Consider the following 16105-nt stretch of genomic DNA (forward strand, 5'->3'; position numbering starts at 1 on the left):
GTGTGCATCTTTGCAGGATCAGGATAATTTCTGAAGTACAAATGACTTCTAAACTATAGTTTAAATATTAGAGATGACAAAGAGAAGAGTTTAGAATAATGGAGGAACCAGACCAAAATATTTTTAAACTTAATCAAAAATCAGGTAAAACGTGAGTTTTTAGAAGTGTCTGATTGGATTGGCAGATCTTAGAATTTATATTAAGAAAAGGGCCCAGTGTGAAAACAACAAAGCTAATTTAAGGTTTAGATTAAAGAGCACTAGGTGAGCTACTTGCAAAACTGTTTTCTGATATCTGCCTATGCTATGGCACAGCCCTTTGCCTGATGTAACTATATTTCCAGAAATAATAATCTTACAGTGGTGACAAAAATCAAAGTATTGGTGCATGTGTTTTAGAAATAACTCATTGGCTGTATATAGCTTACGCTTTACATTGTTTGCATATTTTAAGCTGTTGCTTTAATTCTTTTTTCTTGTTAAGCTTTTACAACTTAGCAGTTTGTTTTAGGGTTTAGTAAACTGGGGAAGAAAACTCAAGGGAAAATTATGCAAACACATCTTGGGAAAAGCAAATTGAAACTACTCTAAGGGCTACATTTTGAAGACCTACCAATCATGCACTAAAAAATTTTGGTCTTTGACTAGGGCATCCATCGGAGCAGGTATGGCTGAGCCATGGGGAAATTTGACAAGACTTTTCATAGGGGGAATGTGAGCAGTCACAGTAATTTGATAATCCATATTAAAACCCAGTTTTGCATAAAACTCCTGTGAGCAACTCAGGATAGAAAAAGAGACTGTACTAATTCTTAGAGATGGTTGCATTGCATTGGGCTAAAGAACATTGTGGAAGTAATAACTCATTCTGTAATAAATCTTACTGTACATTTTGTAGGGAAAAAATCCCTTTGGTCTCTTGAGTTGTCATTCTGGCATCTTTAAACAGTATTACGTGTACTTAAAAAAAAGCTATACAATATCATTGCCCTTTGTGAGCTGTAGTGAAGCATTTTTAAGCAGAAATGTGAATGCTCTCATTAAACTGTTCAATCACTGATCCCTTAGGAATAGCAAATGTTTATTTAAAAAGGTCACAGGAAAAAATTTCAACACAGCTTTTGGGAGGCTGGAAGCACACTAAGTGTGGGAGTTCATAGAGCTGATGAACTGCAAGGTAATAGCTGGATTGAGAACAAGACACAGCAACATGCTGTGGTCTTGTTTTGACTGTAAATGATTTGGAGTTCGGTGAGTATTCTTGTGTGCAAAATCTGTTTCTTAGCGACAGAGCAGGGAGAAGCGAGTCGATAATAAGTACATGGAGCATTCTGAGTCAGAAATACACTTTTTGCTTGGGAATGCAATGGGGTGTCATAGCCTGAGCTTGGAGTGGGTAGGCAGGACCTTCAGAATTTTCCTCCTACATCTGGTACAGGATTCTTTGTGGCCCTGCACTAATGAGCTGAGTTAACTCAAGTTAACTTGGGCATAAGAAGGCAGCACCAGGAGATCCCTAATTATAGCACTAGCCCAGGTCTGTTCTTCACCCAGCTGCCTAGGGCAGAGAAGCAGCTACACAGGGTGAGCTCTGGCATGGGAAAGCGGTAGAGCAACAAACTCGATTAAGGCATCTCTTCTCTGAATCTACCAGCCTATGTAGTCACGTCAAAGTCTGGCACTTATAACATGCCATCTACTTGGGAGGGGTCCTGAAGTTCATTTTACCCAACTTTTTGAGTATTACTATAAAGACAGGGAGAGATTTCTTGGAGTGAAATTTGTTTCGGAATCTTTCTGCCTTACTTTTGCTGTCCGTACAGCAGAAGCTGATTAGCTGTCTACCTAACAAAAATATGGTGTGGTAAGAATTTTGTCATGTATTTGAAGTGAGAAACTTAAAGATACAGCTGATTTTGATATATAACTTCTTTGACAAACCAGAGAGAATGGAAGTAAAAGGATATAAGAGTTATATTTTCATTTGTTGTAAGATATTATCACAGAATTATTTTCAGTGGAGTTGTGCCAAATTCCGTCCAGGTAAGGAACTTGGCTTGTAACTGGTTTTTGTTTTTTTAACCCTTGCTTCCAAACCCTCACCCAACTCTACCTTTATATTATTCTTTGCTTACATATTTTATAAGCAGTTCCATATCAAGACACGGGAAGAAGCTTGACACTTGATTCTTATCTCAAGCTTAATTTTATTATGGTTTTCGTTTGTTGCATTATAGTCATTTGAGGATTACATTCAGTCTGTCTGATCCAGAATCAGTGATTCAGTTTCATTTTGCACACTTGTTTTGACTCACAAAACAAGTGAGTCAAATACAAAATCATGTATTTGCATAACTTCTGTAATAAAAAATAGGAGAAGAGGATACATAAAACAGAATGCTGGAATATTCCAGCCAAGTTTGGTTTTTTTTCTCTGCTGATTTGGTAAACATAAGCACTGAATCTGAACACCTGACTATATTGTCTCACTTTATTTTGGTGTAGAACTTCCTTTCATTTCAGCATTATTCCTACATTTGTCATTGCATCAAGGATGGGAGAGATTTCGTTTTAAATTTCTCCTTTTTTATAGTCCTTCTTTGACACAGAATCTTATCTTGAATTTGTTTGGCTGTAAACAGATTCCAGTTTCTCCTTTTTCAAAATGGAATATACATACCTGCAGTGAAACACAGTCCCCTGATGTCCCGATCATGTCCAAGGTGGAGACAGTCATGGCAGTGATGTTGCATGTATCTCAGTTATTCTGCAAAACACTTATTACTTTGGTAATAAATTTAATAGTTAGGATCCACCAAGAATTACCCTTCCTCCTTCAGCTCCACTCAGCAGATTATCTTAAGTCCCTATATGTACCCCTCATATATATATGTATTTTTATATTTATGAATATACATAGTGTAGGTGTATATACAATACTTATAATCTTTTTTGGTATATATCATATATAAGTGGTATATATGCCTCATAAATGGCATTAATAAGAATTGAAAGATTTAGAAATTTCTTTTTGCAGAGCTCTGGAACACTTTATAGTGGAAGATCATATTATAAATGTGGAAAACCTTGGTTTTCATACTGAATACATTGCAGAATGAGGAAAACTTGATAGCTTGACCTCCACATATGATGTGGAGAAAGAGGAGTGATGACAGGGTAGTGAACAACAAGGGAAAGAGGAGATTTGCTTTGGGGCCATTAAGAAGTTGAGGAGAGGGTTGGTGGGTTGTTTTTTTTTTTCTTATTTTGCAAAACTTTTCCTTTAGTGATTTTCCTCCCAAGGTTGTGTTTTCATCCAGATTCTCCAGTTGATTCCAACTGTAACTTACCTGGAAATGTCTCCTTTTGGAAGCCCTGGAATTTAGGTTATTGACTGTTGCTTGTTGCTGATTGCCTGCTGGGAAAGGAAGCAGTATTGTCGGTTACTGTAATAGAAGGCAAATTTTTCCTTTATTCCTACACTGATACATCAATTCTGATTTATTATACAGAAGGAGTTCCACACAAAGATTATCGTGTGTTATTTACAAAACTGCAGTACATTGTAGTCTATTATAGATGCAGAGCAAATTTTTCTTTTAGCCATACAAAAAGAATGATAGTGGTATTAAATTTCAGCTATAGAAGTACAAAGAACATGCTGAGTGGCAGAGAGTTTGTGACTGGGAACTAGTACCTCTGTCTGCTTTGTCCATTTTATTCCCCATTTTGTTTTTAACTAACCTAAGCAATTTATTTTCTGTATGTCAATTTCTTGATCTGCATAACTGCAGGAGTAATTTACCTGGTCCACAAGGGTGTATGGACTAGGCTTTGTAAAGTGCTCAGAACCTTCCTGTGGCAAAACCCAATGTATCTTCAGAATATTATTTATCAGCTCCAGGGGCTCTGCCTCAAACACTGAACTTCCTTACAAAGGTATTAGTGCCAGGTGGTTAATCCCTTTTGTTGTAGGTGTTTTCACTTTCCTAGCTCTGTTGCACTAAAAGCTGGCCCTCAAGCATCTCTCTAGATGAATTTAACAACACTGGAGGAATTACTTCACTCTGTTTAAAAACTTCATTTTGTATGATGACTGTTATGTTCGGGACTCTACGGTGGGTTTTGGTTTCATTTTTTTTTAATGTAACTCTTTGTTTTACAGATGAGGGCAGGAACGCAGTTGACCATGCAGGTGGTGCACATATTGTAGTAGACCATATAAAGTCACTGTGCAGTAAAACAGATCCAGCCAGTGAGAAGCTCTTGACTGTCTTTTGTGGCATGCTGATGAACTATAGCAATGAGAATGGTAAACAACACCGAAAATTTGCTTTATGTCTACCAGGAGAACAACCCCATCAAAAAAAGAAAAAAGATAAAAGTTTAAGTCAACTGTAGGTTTACATTGTGGATACTAATGCTAAGTTATTCTGAAAAGATCAAGTACCTCAATTCACATATACAATTTTCTGTTTCAGTAAAATTATGTTCCCAAAAATACTAGATATCTTCCTGATGCAATTCCATATAGCATATCGTATAAACTTTTAAAACCAACATTTGGAATTTACTTCTTTGTCTAAAAGCAATACATTGAGATGTATCATACACCTTAAGAAAAAAACAGATTTATAGAAGTACACTAGAAGGCTACATTAAGTCCTCTCTTTTTTATTAGTATCAAACAACACCATAAGACTAATTTGTTGCAGGTATGCAGTGTTGTCTTGTTGATGATTTGGGGGTATGTATGCCAAACAGTTTTCCTTAATCATTTTTCTCCTTGTGAAATATATATAAAACCACATTACTTTCTTCTAAGATAAATGGGGAATAATTTATGTTTATGTCCAACACTGTTCTGTGTCTACAAATTACAAGTTTATCTTCTTTATCCGATTAAATGGAGATGTTTAGGGGCTGGGACAAAAACACAAGATAGTATCTTAAATGAGAAATCCTTGACCACTGAGTGTAAGAAAATAGTGTTCTACACTAGTTGTACAAACGTACCGCTATTTTAGTACCTAGTTTGCTTCTGCACACAAGCTTGGTAATATGCCAAAACATATTTTTCAGCATTCATACATTTCCAAGTTTTTCAAAATTTGAATCTCTAAGAAAATTGGGATAAATGAGGAAAGCTAAATAGAGGCTGTTCTCCTGACTTGTAATGGCACAGATTGCACATGTAGGTAGCTAATCACATTGTTTCTTCAATCCTGCCCATTTCCTGAATTGTAGTGTTTTATCTTAGGAAGCAATAGCTTCTTTGTTAGCCGCTCACCATTTCCTTGAAGTTATCACTTGCTATAACTCACTTTCCAAACCTATGTCCCCGAAACTCTTCTACTTTCCAGGATGGTCTATAGGCTTAACTTTTTTTTTTTCCTTTACTGTATAAATTTTTAACCTGCTTTATCATCTCATCTAGCATAGTCTCCTTGTGTGTTTTCTGTGCCATCTCTCTGGAGCTCTCAGCTCTTAATGTTACTTATCCACCTCCAAATATCACTGTTGTGTCTCATCTCTTTCTCTTGTTCTTACATTCTTTTTTTTCTCCTCTTTTCCTAGTATTATCTAAGAGTAGTTGTTTACAGTACTTCTTCCTTCTTCTCTAAATAGCAACTTTCTAGTTCCTTTATTTAATATAGTTGTCAGGAACTGTTTTGCTTGATGTCTGCATGAGTGTCACATTTTATTCCATTTCATAATGTTAACTCCATATTTTCTTTATTTATTAAAATAGTTGGAGCAAATACATATTCTCACCTCTAAGCTACCAGAATCCTCTGGATTAATTAAGACTAATGAGCATCCAGTATATTTGATAGCTGAAGACGGACGAGTCCAAAAGTGCTGTGTACAGATACTGCATCAGTTTTGCTTCAGTGACCAAGCTTCCCAGATCTTCCCTAGGAAAACTAATTATGAGATAAATCTCCCAAACAAGCAGCTTCTGAAGTGTAACTGTTATGAACATTGAATAAATGACTCATTCCATCTAGTAAGATAGCTTATTCTGATGCAATCAGTAAAGCAGTTGTGTAGTGCAGTGACAACTAGGAGGATTCACTAGCTGCTCTCTACTCTGCTAAATGACATCTTTCATCTCGCATGAACTAACGAACTGACGCAGTATTCACAGGAGCCACTGAAGCAATGTCAGAAGTGAGAAATGCAGGAGTATTCCCAGCTCCTGGATCTGGGTGCACACCACCACCCTGTCCTACCACCACATCAGGGAGGAATGCTGGGGGCTTACCAAACCCTGACCTTACCCCACATAGTTGGTGGTCTCCATGAGAAAGGACCTTTTGGTAGGGACCCAGCTCCTGTTTCGCCCAGCACCCATGGGTATGCTGTGTAAGACTTGTGTCCTGTAGTTCCATTGTGAATTTGCTCACCAACCAGGGCAACCACTGAATGAAACCCCAAATAATCTACCAAAACAATATTTAAAAAAAAAAAAAAAAAGGAGTTGGAGGATTAAATTTTTAGAAGAAAACTCAGTGACCATACCTGCAGCATGTGAATGGAGAGATGGGTGGTTGACCTGTCTTGCCAGTTTTGTTTTAAGAGCCACAAGTACAATTGGACCATAGTTGTGAACTGCTCTAAAAATATCACCTGTGGACCATCATAAATTTTCAGGACAACAGTCAATGTCAAATATGAGCCCAAGACAATAACTTAGTTCCACACATTACAGCATCTGGTGGATAACAGTCTGAGTAAATGCAGTTCGTTCTTTGCTGACCCGTTAAACATGAAAACTCAGATCGCCCTGACAGTTAATTGTGCTTACAGACTAGCGGATACAATTTTCAGGATTTACTTGCAAAGGCTTGATCCCGTGTCACTTACAAAGAAGATAAACACTGCATTGGTTTTGCTGAAGGATGAGGAGTATGGGATTGCAGCCTAGAGTCCCAGATTGCTTTGTCTCTAGTTATGGAAACAAATTGGACAAAAATAAAAGGAAAAATATTAGAAATGTAAGAAGGAAATGTTTCAGTCTTTGAAATAGCACTTCTACCTTCTCTTTTCTCGTTTCTGTCATCTTTTTCTGCTTAGCATGCTGTATTACAAAATTACAGGTGGGGACTTTGAAGATTTCTTTACCGTTTTTAATGACTCGCACTCTTTAAGTTGCACTAGCTATCCGGATACGGATGATTACAGCACGTTTGGTTCTTAGCTGCATCTAATTCTCTGTGAACACCCTAATATTTTCTAATCCACAGTATTTTATGAGCAAAGAGTATATAAATTGTTCTATTTGATTCTAAACAGTTCAACATTCCCAGTCAACTCATTGCTCTCTTTTTCTGATAGCTACTACTTTATTTTTAATAGCTATCAACTACCTTATTTTTTTAACATGAGACTCATTCTTGAGTACTTCAAGTTTTTAATTAGCATAGAGATTTATCACACAAGTTTTACAAAAATGGCAACTAAAGAGCAGCTACAAGTAATATTTTCTTTTCCTAAACAGAGCAAATTAATGGAGCATTCTTGTATCTCGTCCCAATTCTGGACACTCAGCTTGCAATTGTACTCCATTTGTAACACTTGTCTAAGCTTTAAAACCAAGATTCCCTTTACAAGGTTCTTGTGCCATCTGCTTGTGTTCAGCAGTTATTTTTGCCTGCTGTCTCTCAATTCTTCCTTAGTATCTTATTTTATTAGTTGCTACGTTAACAGAACAAACTTGGCTTTGGCATCTCTTGCAGTTCTTTTACGCTAAAAAAAAAAACTGTTGATTTTTAATTGCGTTGCTAGAAATCAGAGAGTTTTTTCTGACGGAACACATCCCTTTCCCTTCAGCCCAGATTATCTTGACCCTCTCTGTCATAATCGTATTTTACTACCCAAATTCAATTATCAGACACAAATAGCTCATCCCTGCTTTCCATTATTAGTTCTTAAAACGCGAAGTTGCAGGTATGGCCAGGAACGAAACAAACATGTCACACATTTGTGAATGTTTTTGCTCATAGCTTAATCCTGAAAGAAGTAAGTCTTGACAAAAACCTATAATAATTCTTTCTTTGTCAAGCTATGCACACTTTATTTGGGGTACGGAGCACCCATGCTTACAGCTGCTGTTTGGGCACCTTTCAGTGGGTTCAGTGTGTTGTTGCGCTTCTCCCATTCTGTTATCATTACATACAGTCTCTGTGTAGCTATGAATCTGCTTATGAGCAAGAGGCAAAGCAGGCTTGGATAAAGAGTGAAAAACTAATAACTAATCTAATAAAACTAATAATCATATACAAACACTCACATATAAGAGTTAGTGACATGAGCAGTTATTCTGCAGATCTCAATCCTGTGAGCCTAGACTATTTACAAGTTAATGGGATCAGTCTATAAGGTAGCTAATTGTCTCTTGAGATTTATAAAACAAACCATGAAAGCATTTTTAAAGAAGTGCAGAAATGATGGAAGAACTAGGCTTATTAGGTAGTCAAATTGGAGATCAGAAGTTAACTGGATACAGTATGCATGTGTGAAAGTATACATATGTTTATATATGGGTGTATATATGTAGATAAAAATAATTATGTTTATAGATTGCTTCCTCATCTCATTTCATATTAAACTTCAGTCTGTCAAGGTTGTCTTTCCTTCAGTGCCTTTGTAAAATGTAACATTCTGATGTTAAATCATACAACTGCCAAGCCTTTCTTATTCTCACAAAACTCTTAGTGACTAGAATGAATGCTGGGGACTGATTTGTAGTGTTTACCATCTGCAGAAGCTATGTAAATACCCAAGAAATGAAAGGGAGATTTATGACGCCATTATTATGGTCTAACAGCAATATTTCAGTAATGCTTCCTTCTAAGACTTACCTTTGCTAATTTTCATGTTTGCCATGTTTTTTTATTTCATTTACATCACAGCTAAAGATGTCTAGCATGCTTTCAAGGCCTATATATACTTAAATGCAAAGTAACCTAAAGCATGTAAAAGCAGATAAAAAGTATGTTTCTTATGATAGTGAGATAATCAGTACAATCACTTATATTGTATATGATGATTTAACATAGATGTGGGGATTGCAAGCAGGTTTCTCTAGGGTACGAAATTATGCCACGAATTTGTACAAAACAAATTTTCCTTTAGCATTATAATCATGGTTGCTGATGAAATAAGAAATGAGTAGTTGTTTTCTGAAATTCTGTCCAAAATCATGAACTAGCCTAAATCAGCATTTTAAACTCAAATGCCCCCAGTAAAGTTCTCAATTTGGGATATTCTCCCCAGATCTTACTCTTTGGAGTTTCCATGTGTGTCACCGAAGGACATGGAGCCATTGAAATTCAAGTTTTAGGTAGGTAATTCTTTGTGCTGGCGCATGTATTGATTGCCTTTTATCTACCTGTATATGTACAGCATCACTGTCAGTGCTTTTCACCCCAAGAGAACACAGAGGCGTCTTACTAGTGCAACACGTGATAGCAGTGTAAAATTTGAGAGTTTCTTTTGTGGCTTTTAAGTCATAAATTCAGATGAGGCATTCAGTTTTTCATGCTTCCTGCTCACTACACATAAAGTTCTGCTTAGGAAGCTGATAGAAATGCTGTTTCATCCTGAGGCGCGATGTTGCCTGGCTTCATGGCTCACTTTAGTCCTGTGTCAGGCAACTGCTTCTGGATGGATGCATGTGTCCCCTGAATTTGTCTCCTGCTCTAGTAGACTCTCAACACTTGGTGCAATGAAAGGCTGAGATACGCAGTTATTCCAAGTTACCTAGCCTGCAGTCTTTCATAGGACAGCCAGAGGACTGCTGGCAGGCCCTTCACCTAAGACTGAACCACTTAGATATTTTTAATTTCTCTGAACTAAAAAGTGCTCTAAGGTTTCCATACCAGTGAGAAGCATAACACTTTTCTCTTAAACTTCTTCATAGACTTTGCTTTTGTATTTACTAGAGCAAGAGCCTCCTATTGGTGGTAAAGACAGATGGAAATGACAAGTTCAGAATTTGTATGGCAAGCCCAGGCTTAAGTATAAACATAGCAAATAGCTGCTGGCAGCCTTTTATTTTCAAAGGTTTTGCATCCTATGCAGCTTTGTGACTCACAGGGTTGTCCTGTCTTTGGCAGAGGAGACAATTTAGCCTTTCACTTACTCCGGCTAAGGCATCAACATTTACCTTATTGGCAATTCTTGTAATCCCGTTCCTACCACTGTAGACCATTCCTGTGCTCAGGTGACATCCTTCTCTTCCAAGGAAATGAGACAGGTATGGAGTCAGGTATAATATCTGACTTTTGATCCAGTACAATTGTCCTTTCTTGGTATATTTTCTTTTTTCTTTTTCCTACTTGGGAATTCTAGAGGCCCTTTAATCAGTGTGCTCCACGGTCTCTTGGACAACAATATATCCTTCTATTTGGCCTTTAAGTTTCCTGTTTCCTTTCAAAGACGGTTATTCTTTCCTTTTTTCCACTTGTCTTCTCCTCCACACTTTTTATATATTTTGTATTAAGAAAGAGACAGCAGAAAAAAAACCCTGCTCAAAATAGAGTTTATGCTTCTGATGTCAGAACGCTTTGCCAAATGAAGCCCATAGAGATTAATTGTCTCTTTGTCCATTACAGTTGAATAAAGTGATTTTAGAGTCACTAAAGGCATAGTCTAGTAACAAAGCAATTTATTTCCACGTAATTTTCTATGGCATTTGTGGTGTGTGTCTTTGTTCTCCTACTCTCCATGACTACCATTTTTCCATCAGAATTTTTAAGTGTCTGCAGGGGACAATCACAAACCGAGGACAAAAACAGATTATTTACCAGTAACTTGAGTTCTCCTACACGATCATTTTCTCCACAGAACCATTCCAGCTCCCCCCTCCCCAGTTTTCCTATTCAGAGACAAGATTTTTACAGTCAGTTTGGAATGAAGTAGGAGGGTGTAGTAGTGATTCACACATCTGCCAGAGGTAAAATGGCATTCAATGCATGCGCTAGTGCAATATGTACTTACCTGAAATTTGACAACTTCAACAGCTCTTTGATGTCTGACACGGTGTTCTCATAAATTTCTCTAAAGACCACAAATCTGTGGAAGAGATAACCCCTCCCCCAAAAGAAGGAAATTCAGTTACTGGTAAGTAATACAGTTTTATTAAAGATGTCAAGCCATAAGGATTCCTGCTCATCCCCAATAACCTGTAATAACCATGCCATTTACTTATTTATTGTACCAAATGATAATTATTATAAAAGTATTTTACACTGAATATAAATGAACTAAACATTCCAGAATCTTTTCATAATTTTTATTCTATGAACATTTCAAACACATTTGGCAGAATCTGGAAGGCAAAGAGTTTTCCGAGAGCATGAGATGATACTAAATTTGTTAGACTTCAGATGTAATATGTTTTTATCTCCCTGTAAAAATGTACAATTTTTATGGCTCTGATTCCACAAGATATAAAAACTCCAACTTATTTCAGTTGCTCAGAATGAATTCCTTAAAAAAAACCCCACAAAACGAATTCCCCTATAGGGCTTGACCCAAAGCTAAATGAAGTAATAAAATTCTCTTGAATTCACTGGGCTTTGGATCCTTGTCTTTTGAGTCTGTAACATTTAAACATAGTTAAAGTGCTTAGAAACAAAGGAAAAAAAGATGCTTAGGAAAATTACTAAACAACGTCTGGTGTGTTCATGTCTGCTTCATTCTATTCAACTGTGAAACAGTGTTTTTCTCCTTTGCTAGGTAAAATGTGTAAGAGAAAAAATCGTTATAAATAATCCTTTCAAACAGTCATGTTTCTGCCTAACCATCAAAGCATCTTTCTATTTGCAGACATCTAGGAGCAATAACTTTCTTACTTGTAAATACTATAAACTTTCATCCTCTGCAAGAAATTATCAGAATGGCTTCTAAGGACTTTTCTTAAACCTTCCATTTTTTTTTTGTCTTTATTAAACTTTCTTTTTTCTCAAGCTCCTCATAATCTACATTGTGACTTCCTGTGTTTATAAAACTTTCCATGTTTATTTCAGTGCCAGTTTATATTCGTTCTAATTTTAATTTTCCAATTTTGATCTTGAAGGGAAAACAGTATATAGGAACAAGCTCCCAGATAAATAATTATTTCACTGATGTAGTTTTGTTTGATTTCAGTCAGCTAGTCTCAGTGAGCTCAGAATCAAACCCAACATGTATTAGGAACCTGATGACCACAAAATTATCAGTAGCTGCTAATTCACTATATCCTATGACCAGGTCAGGAGGGAATATTTCTGGGAATACATCCCATTGCCAGGGGCAGGGGGAATTATGAGTCCATATCTCAAGTCTGGACCAAATCCTAGTGTAGAAGAGTAGAGGAGACAGACATTTAAATGCTGCTTAGCCTAGAAGTTGCTTAGTGTGAAAAATGCTTTTTTGGTTTAAAGAATAGTAGTACGAACAGAAATGCTAACTCACTGTTGTACTTTCTTTTTATGTAGATACCCTGCAGTCACAGCTTATCAATATGGGTGTTATTCCTACATTAGTGAAATTGTTGGGTATTCATTGTCAAAATGCAGCTCTGACAGAGATGTGCCTTGTTGCATTTGGCAATTTAGCAGAACTTGGTAAGTCCACAATACTATTCTCAAATTTACATCCAGTTTCCATAAAGTTAAATTTTAAGACTAACAAAAGCCTTGCACTAATGTTTGTTCCATTCCTTTTGGCACATTCAAAACTTAAAGCAAGCAATTTCTGCTTATTGTCTCTAAAAATCTGCAGTTGTTCTTTTTTTTTCCCCTTCAGTAACTGCAATTTATTTGGGTGCTTTGTACAACCTTATGTTTTATGTTAACGTTCTTCAATGCAACTAAGCACATTTTAAATCATCTAAACTATTTCCTGAGCACTGCTACTTACAGTGAATTATTTATTAATAATATAAATAATGTATCCTGATGTAGCTCCACGAAGTTGTATCGGGATTAAATTTGGCTTATGGAAATCACTGAATGAAACTGAGACGGGCACAGTTCATAAATCTGCCTATACAATATTCTTTTAGGTGTAGAGTTTTAATGTGTTCTAGTCTAAATACTTGCATGTATAAATCATGAATACTACTAAGCTGTAGATGTTATTTTTAGCAAGTTTAGTTACAGCTTCATTTACACTGAAGTTTGTGGTCCTGCTTTGATCCAATGTCTTCGCAAGTGGATTAGTTTTCATTGGAATTCCACCAAGTGTAAACCAACAGGTTGTTAAGGCCTGTGTTTTATTATCACTTGTGTTTTACATTGCTGTTCTTTTGTAACCTGTTCTGTGTAATTTTAGTCTTATGAGGATACTGTACTGGAGTACAGTTATGATACCATCCTGTATTTCTAAGAAGATTCAGCAGTTCAAAATATGAAAAATATATCTGTGAATTTGTACTATTTGGTGGCCTGAAGTTATTGGCAACTGTCCTAAATTCATAAATTTCAAGACCAGAGAGACTATCATGTTATGTAGTATAGTCTGATCACACACAATACCTTTGCTTATAGCAGACAAGTCTACTTAACAAAACGACAGAAAGAGCCATCAAAATAGCACTAAAGAAATTAATAGATCAGAGATCTTCAAGATGGGCACTATGTATTGTGTCTGCACAGCAGGAAGTATAATCAAAGTCGTATACTGGAAATTCTAGTGCTAAAATGCAACTAAAACCGTAAGGATATTAAATATAATAAATGGTATCTTCACTGAGAACTACATTTCCTTTCCCTCGTTGGAAAGATCCAGCTCTGTCCAGTTGAGTAATAAGAACCATGGGAAAGAAGCTTAACAGCAGCTGCTTCCCTTCCTGTTCCCATACACTGAAAAGATGCTTGTTCTTTAAGACTGGCACTAAATTAATTTAGCTTGTAATACTTTAATCTCCCTTAAGCAATAGCTTAGTCAATCACATCATAACTGTAATATTTTATTTTTGCCTTGTAACTTCAGGAAATTTTATTGTGAGGTTGTCATTTTTCATCACTTAAGAGACATCTGCATTGCACAGATGCCTTGAGAAACATTATATGAAACTCTTATCCTGTGTCAAAGTAGGGCAAAAACCCAATAAAGAGAGTGATGGTTCTGCTTTTAAAAATACTGAAAAGGTCAAAAATCCACTTAGAATATGCTATGCAATCGTGCATATTGAGAGAAAACAATAATGGGATGTGCACAAAAGGGTCTAGTTCTGCAGTTCATGCTTTTCCCGAGCCCTTGGGGTCAACTCTACGTGAAAATAATCCCTAACCATCCATTAGAGCAGGAGCAAAGGTGCTGGAAGGTTTTCTAACTACAGATGGCCCTCAGGAGGTGGCAACTGGAGAATGCAGAACACCAGCCCTATCACCTGCATTCCCTGTAATACTGCCAGTGAGAAGGAACAAGATACAGGCAGTGGAATAAGAGATGCTTTTGTTGAATCCCCATTTGAAGAACCGTGGTCTGCTGGCTAACCTCCTGGTAGCAAGCTAGCCTCTCTGTAAAGCTGCTTTATGCTATCTGTGCAGTATGAAATGGCCCTGCAACAGCCACGCACAGATTTCAAAGGAAATGTCACCATCGTGAAACCATGTAAATATTAAAGCATTCAGTACAACTCTTCGTCTCTCCCATAGAGAATGCAGTATATAATCTGCTAGTCTTCCTGGTAAGATGGGGAATCAAAGACTTAATATATATTTTTGTAACGTTACTGTTTCTATAGGTACCTTTACATTCTGTTGGGCAGAAACAACCCCGACAGCCTTGATCATATATTTATATATTTTTAACAGCTTTAATCATAGTTAATTCAGGTCAGTACCTTTACCTTAAAGTGTTAGACATATTTATTTTCATTTAGTGACAAGCACAAGTCAATTGTTCTTGTCTGTGAAGAGCACTATTAGTCATCTTACTGAATAGATCTGGTAATAAAGAGAAAAAAATAGTCCTACCTTTTGATGTGGTTTGTTTACTTGATACTGAATTTTTCCTTTTGCTTCACAGAGTCAAGTAAAGAGCAGTTTGCCTACACAAACATTGCTGAAGAGCTTGTGAAACTGTTCAAGAAGCAAATAGAGCATGATAAAAAAGAGATGATTTTTGAAGTTTTGGCTCCCCTGGCAGAAAATGGTAAGAATTTGATTTTTTTTTCTTACACTATTTTTTATTCATTCCGTTATATGTGTTTTGGTATATGAGTCTCTTTTTCAGGGAGTAAATGCAGATTAACTGGCTGCCTCATTCAGAAACCGCCATGGCTGATCCTTGTGATGATAGTTTCATATAAAGAGAATAGGTCTTAATTGTCTGAGCATATGACAGGAGCCAACAAACTGTTGGTGCTAATTCCACCTCTGATTCACTCTGTATATGATTACATTACATTTTATTACCCTGTACCTGCAGTGGGAATATCAAAAGCCACTTTTTAGAGGGCTTTACAACATTTGTCTGCAGAATGCTGGCTCAAGCATTCATAGTCCGTTACAGCACCAGGACATCAGTCATTACATCATTTCCTGGGATCGCAGAACGACTGGCAGCTCCATTTCCTATGGACGTTATTTTTGCAAGGGGCGTGTTAATTGCAGAGATAAGACCTGGACGCTCTCCCCCTGCTGTTCATTGAGAGAGCATAGGAATTTAATTTGGGCGTTTGGTGGCATATATTATGGTAGCCCCAAGAGACTTGAGTTTCGTTCACTGCTCAAGCCAGAGCAGAAAGTGACGTATGCCCGATCACCCCTCCGGGATGCTCCTCCCAAAGGACTTCTGGGTGGTTTGTGTAATCTGCCATGTACCCTTAAACGAAACGAAGAAATGAGTTAACAGGTGGAGCTGGACTGAAGTGGAAAGCAGTTTTGAGTATGGAAGACATCACAGGATCTGATGGCTCTATAACCTTGTTTTAATCACCTCAGCATTAAAGTTGCTTGAATAGAATAAATTATTCGATAGAATTGTAAACTCTAAAGATTTAGTTTTCATCCTACTCTGTTGTACACACACACATTCGTCTGTGTCTGTTTTACACAGTGTAAATCAAGATAAATTTATACTTCAATTTAAAAAGTTATTTTGT

The 16105-nt window shown here is 36.8% G+C and overlaps 1 protein-coding gene across 6 annotated transcripts in view; it reads left to right on the forward strand.

Annotated features, from left to right (window-relative positions):
- The window catches only part of RAP1GDS1 (Rap1 GTPase-GDP dissociation stimulator 1), a 112286-nt gene that overhangs the window by 81402 nt on the left and 14779 nt on the right, over positions 1 to 16105 (forward strand). For 5 of the 6 annotated variants that reach the window (XM_068402847.1, XM_068402849.1, XM_068402848.1 and 2 more), the window contains 3 exons: positions 4166 to 4312; positions 12489 to 12617; positions 15028 to 15153. In XM_068402847.1, the coding sequence (XP_068258948.1) occupies positions 4166 to 4312; positions 12489 to 12617; positions 15028 to 15153 (402 nt within the window). The remainder of the gene's footprint in view (positions 1 to 4165; positions 4313 to 12488; positions 12618 to 15027; positions 15154 to 16105) is intronic. The other variant, XM_068402850.1, reaches the window with a different exon arrangement.

This window comes from Nyctibius grandis, chromosome 6 (genome assembly GCF_013368605.1).
Source record: "Nyctibius grandis isolate bNycGra1 chromosome 6, bNycGra1.pri, whole genome shotgun sequence".
Taxonomy (NCBI): Eukaryota; Metazoa; Chordata; class Aves; order Nyctibiiformes; family Nyctibiidae; genus Nyctibius; species Nyctibius grandis.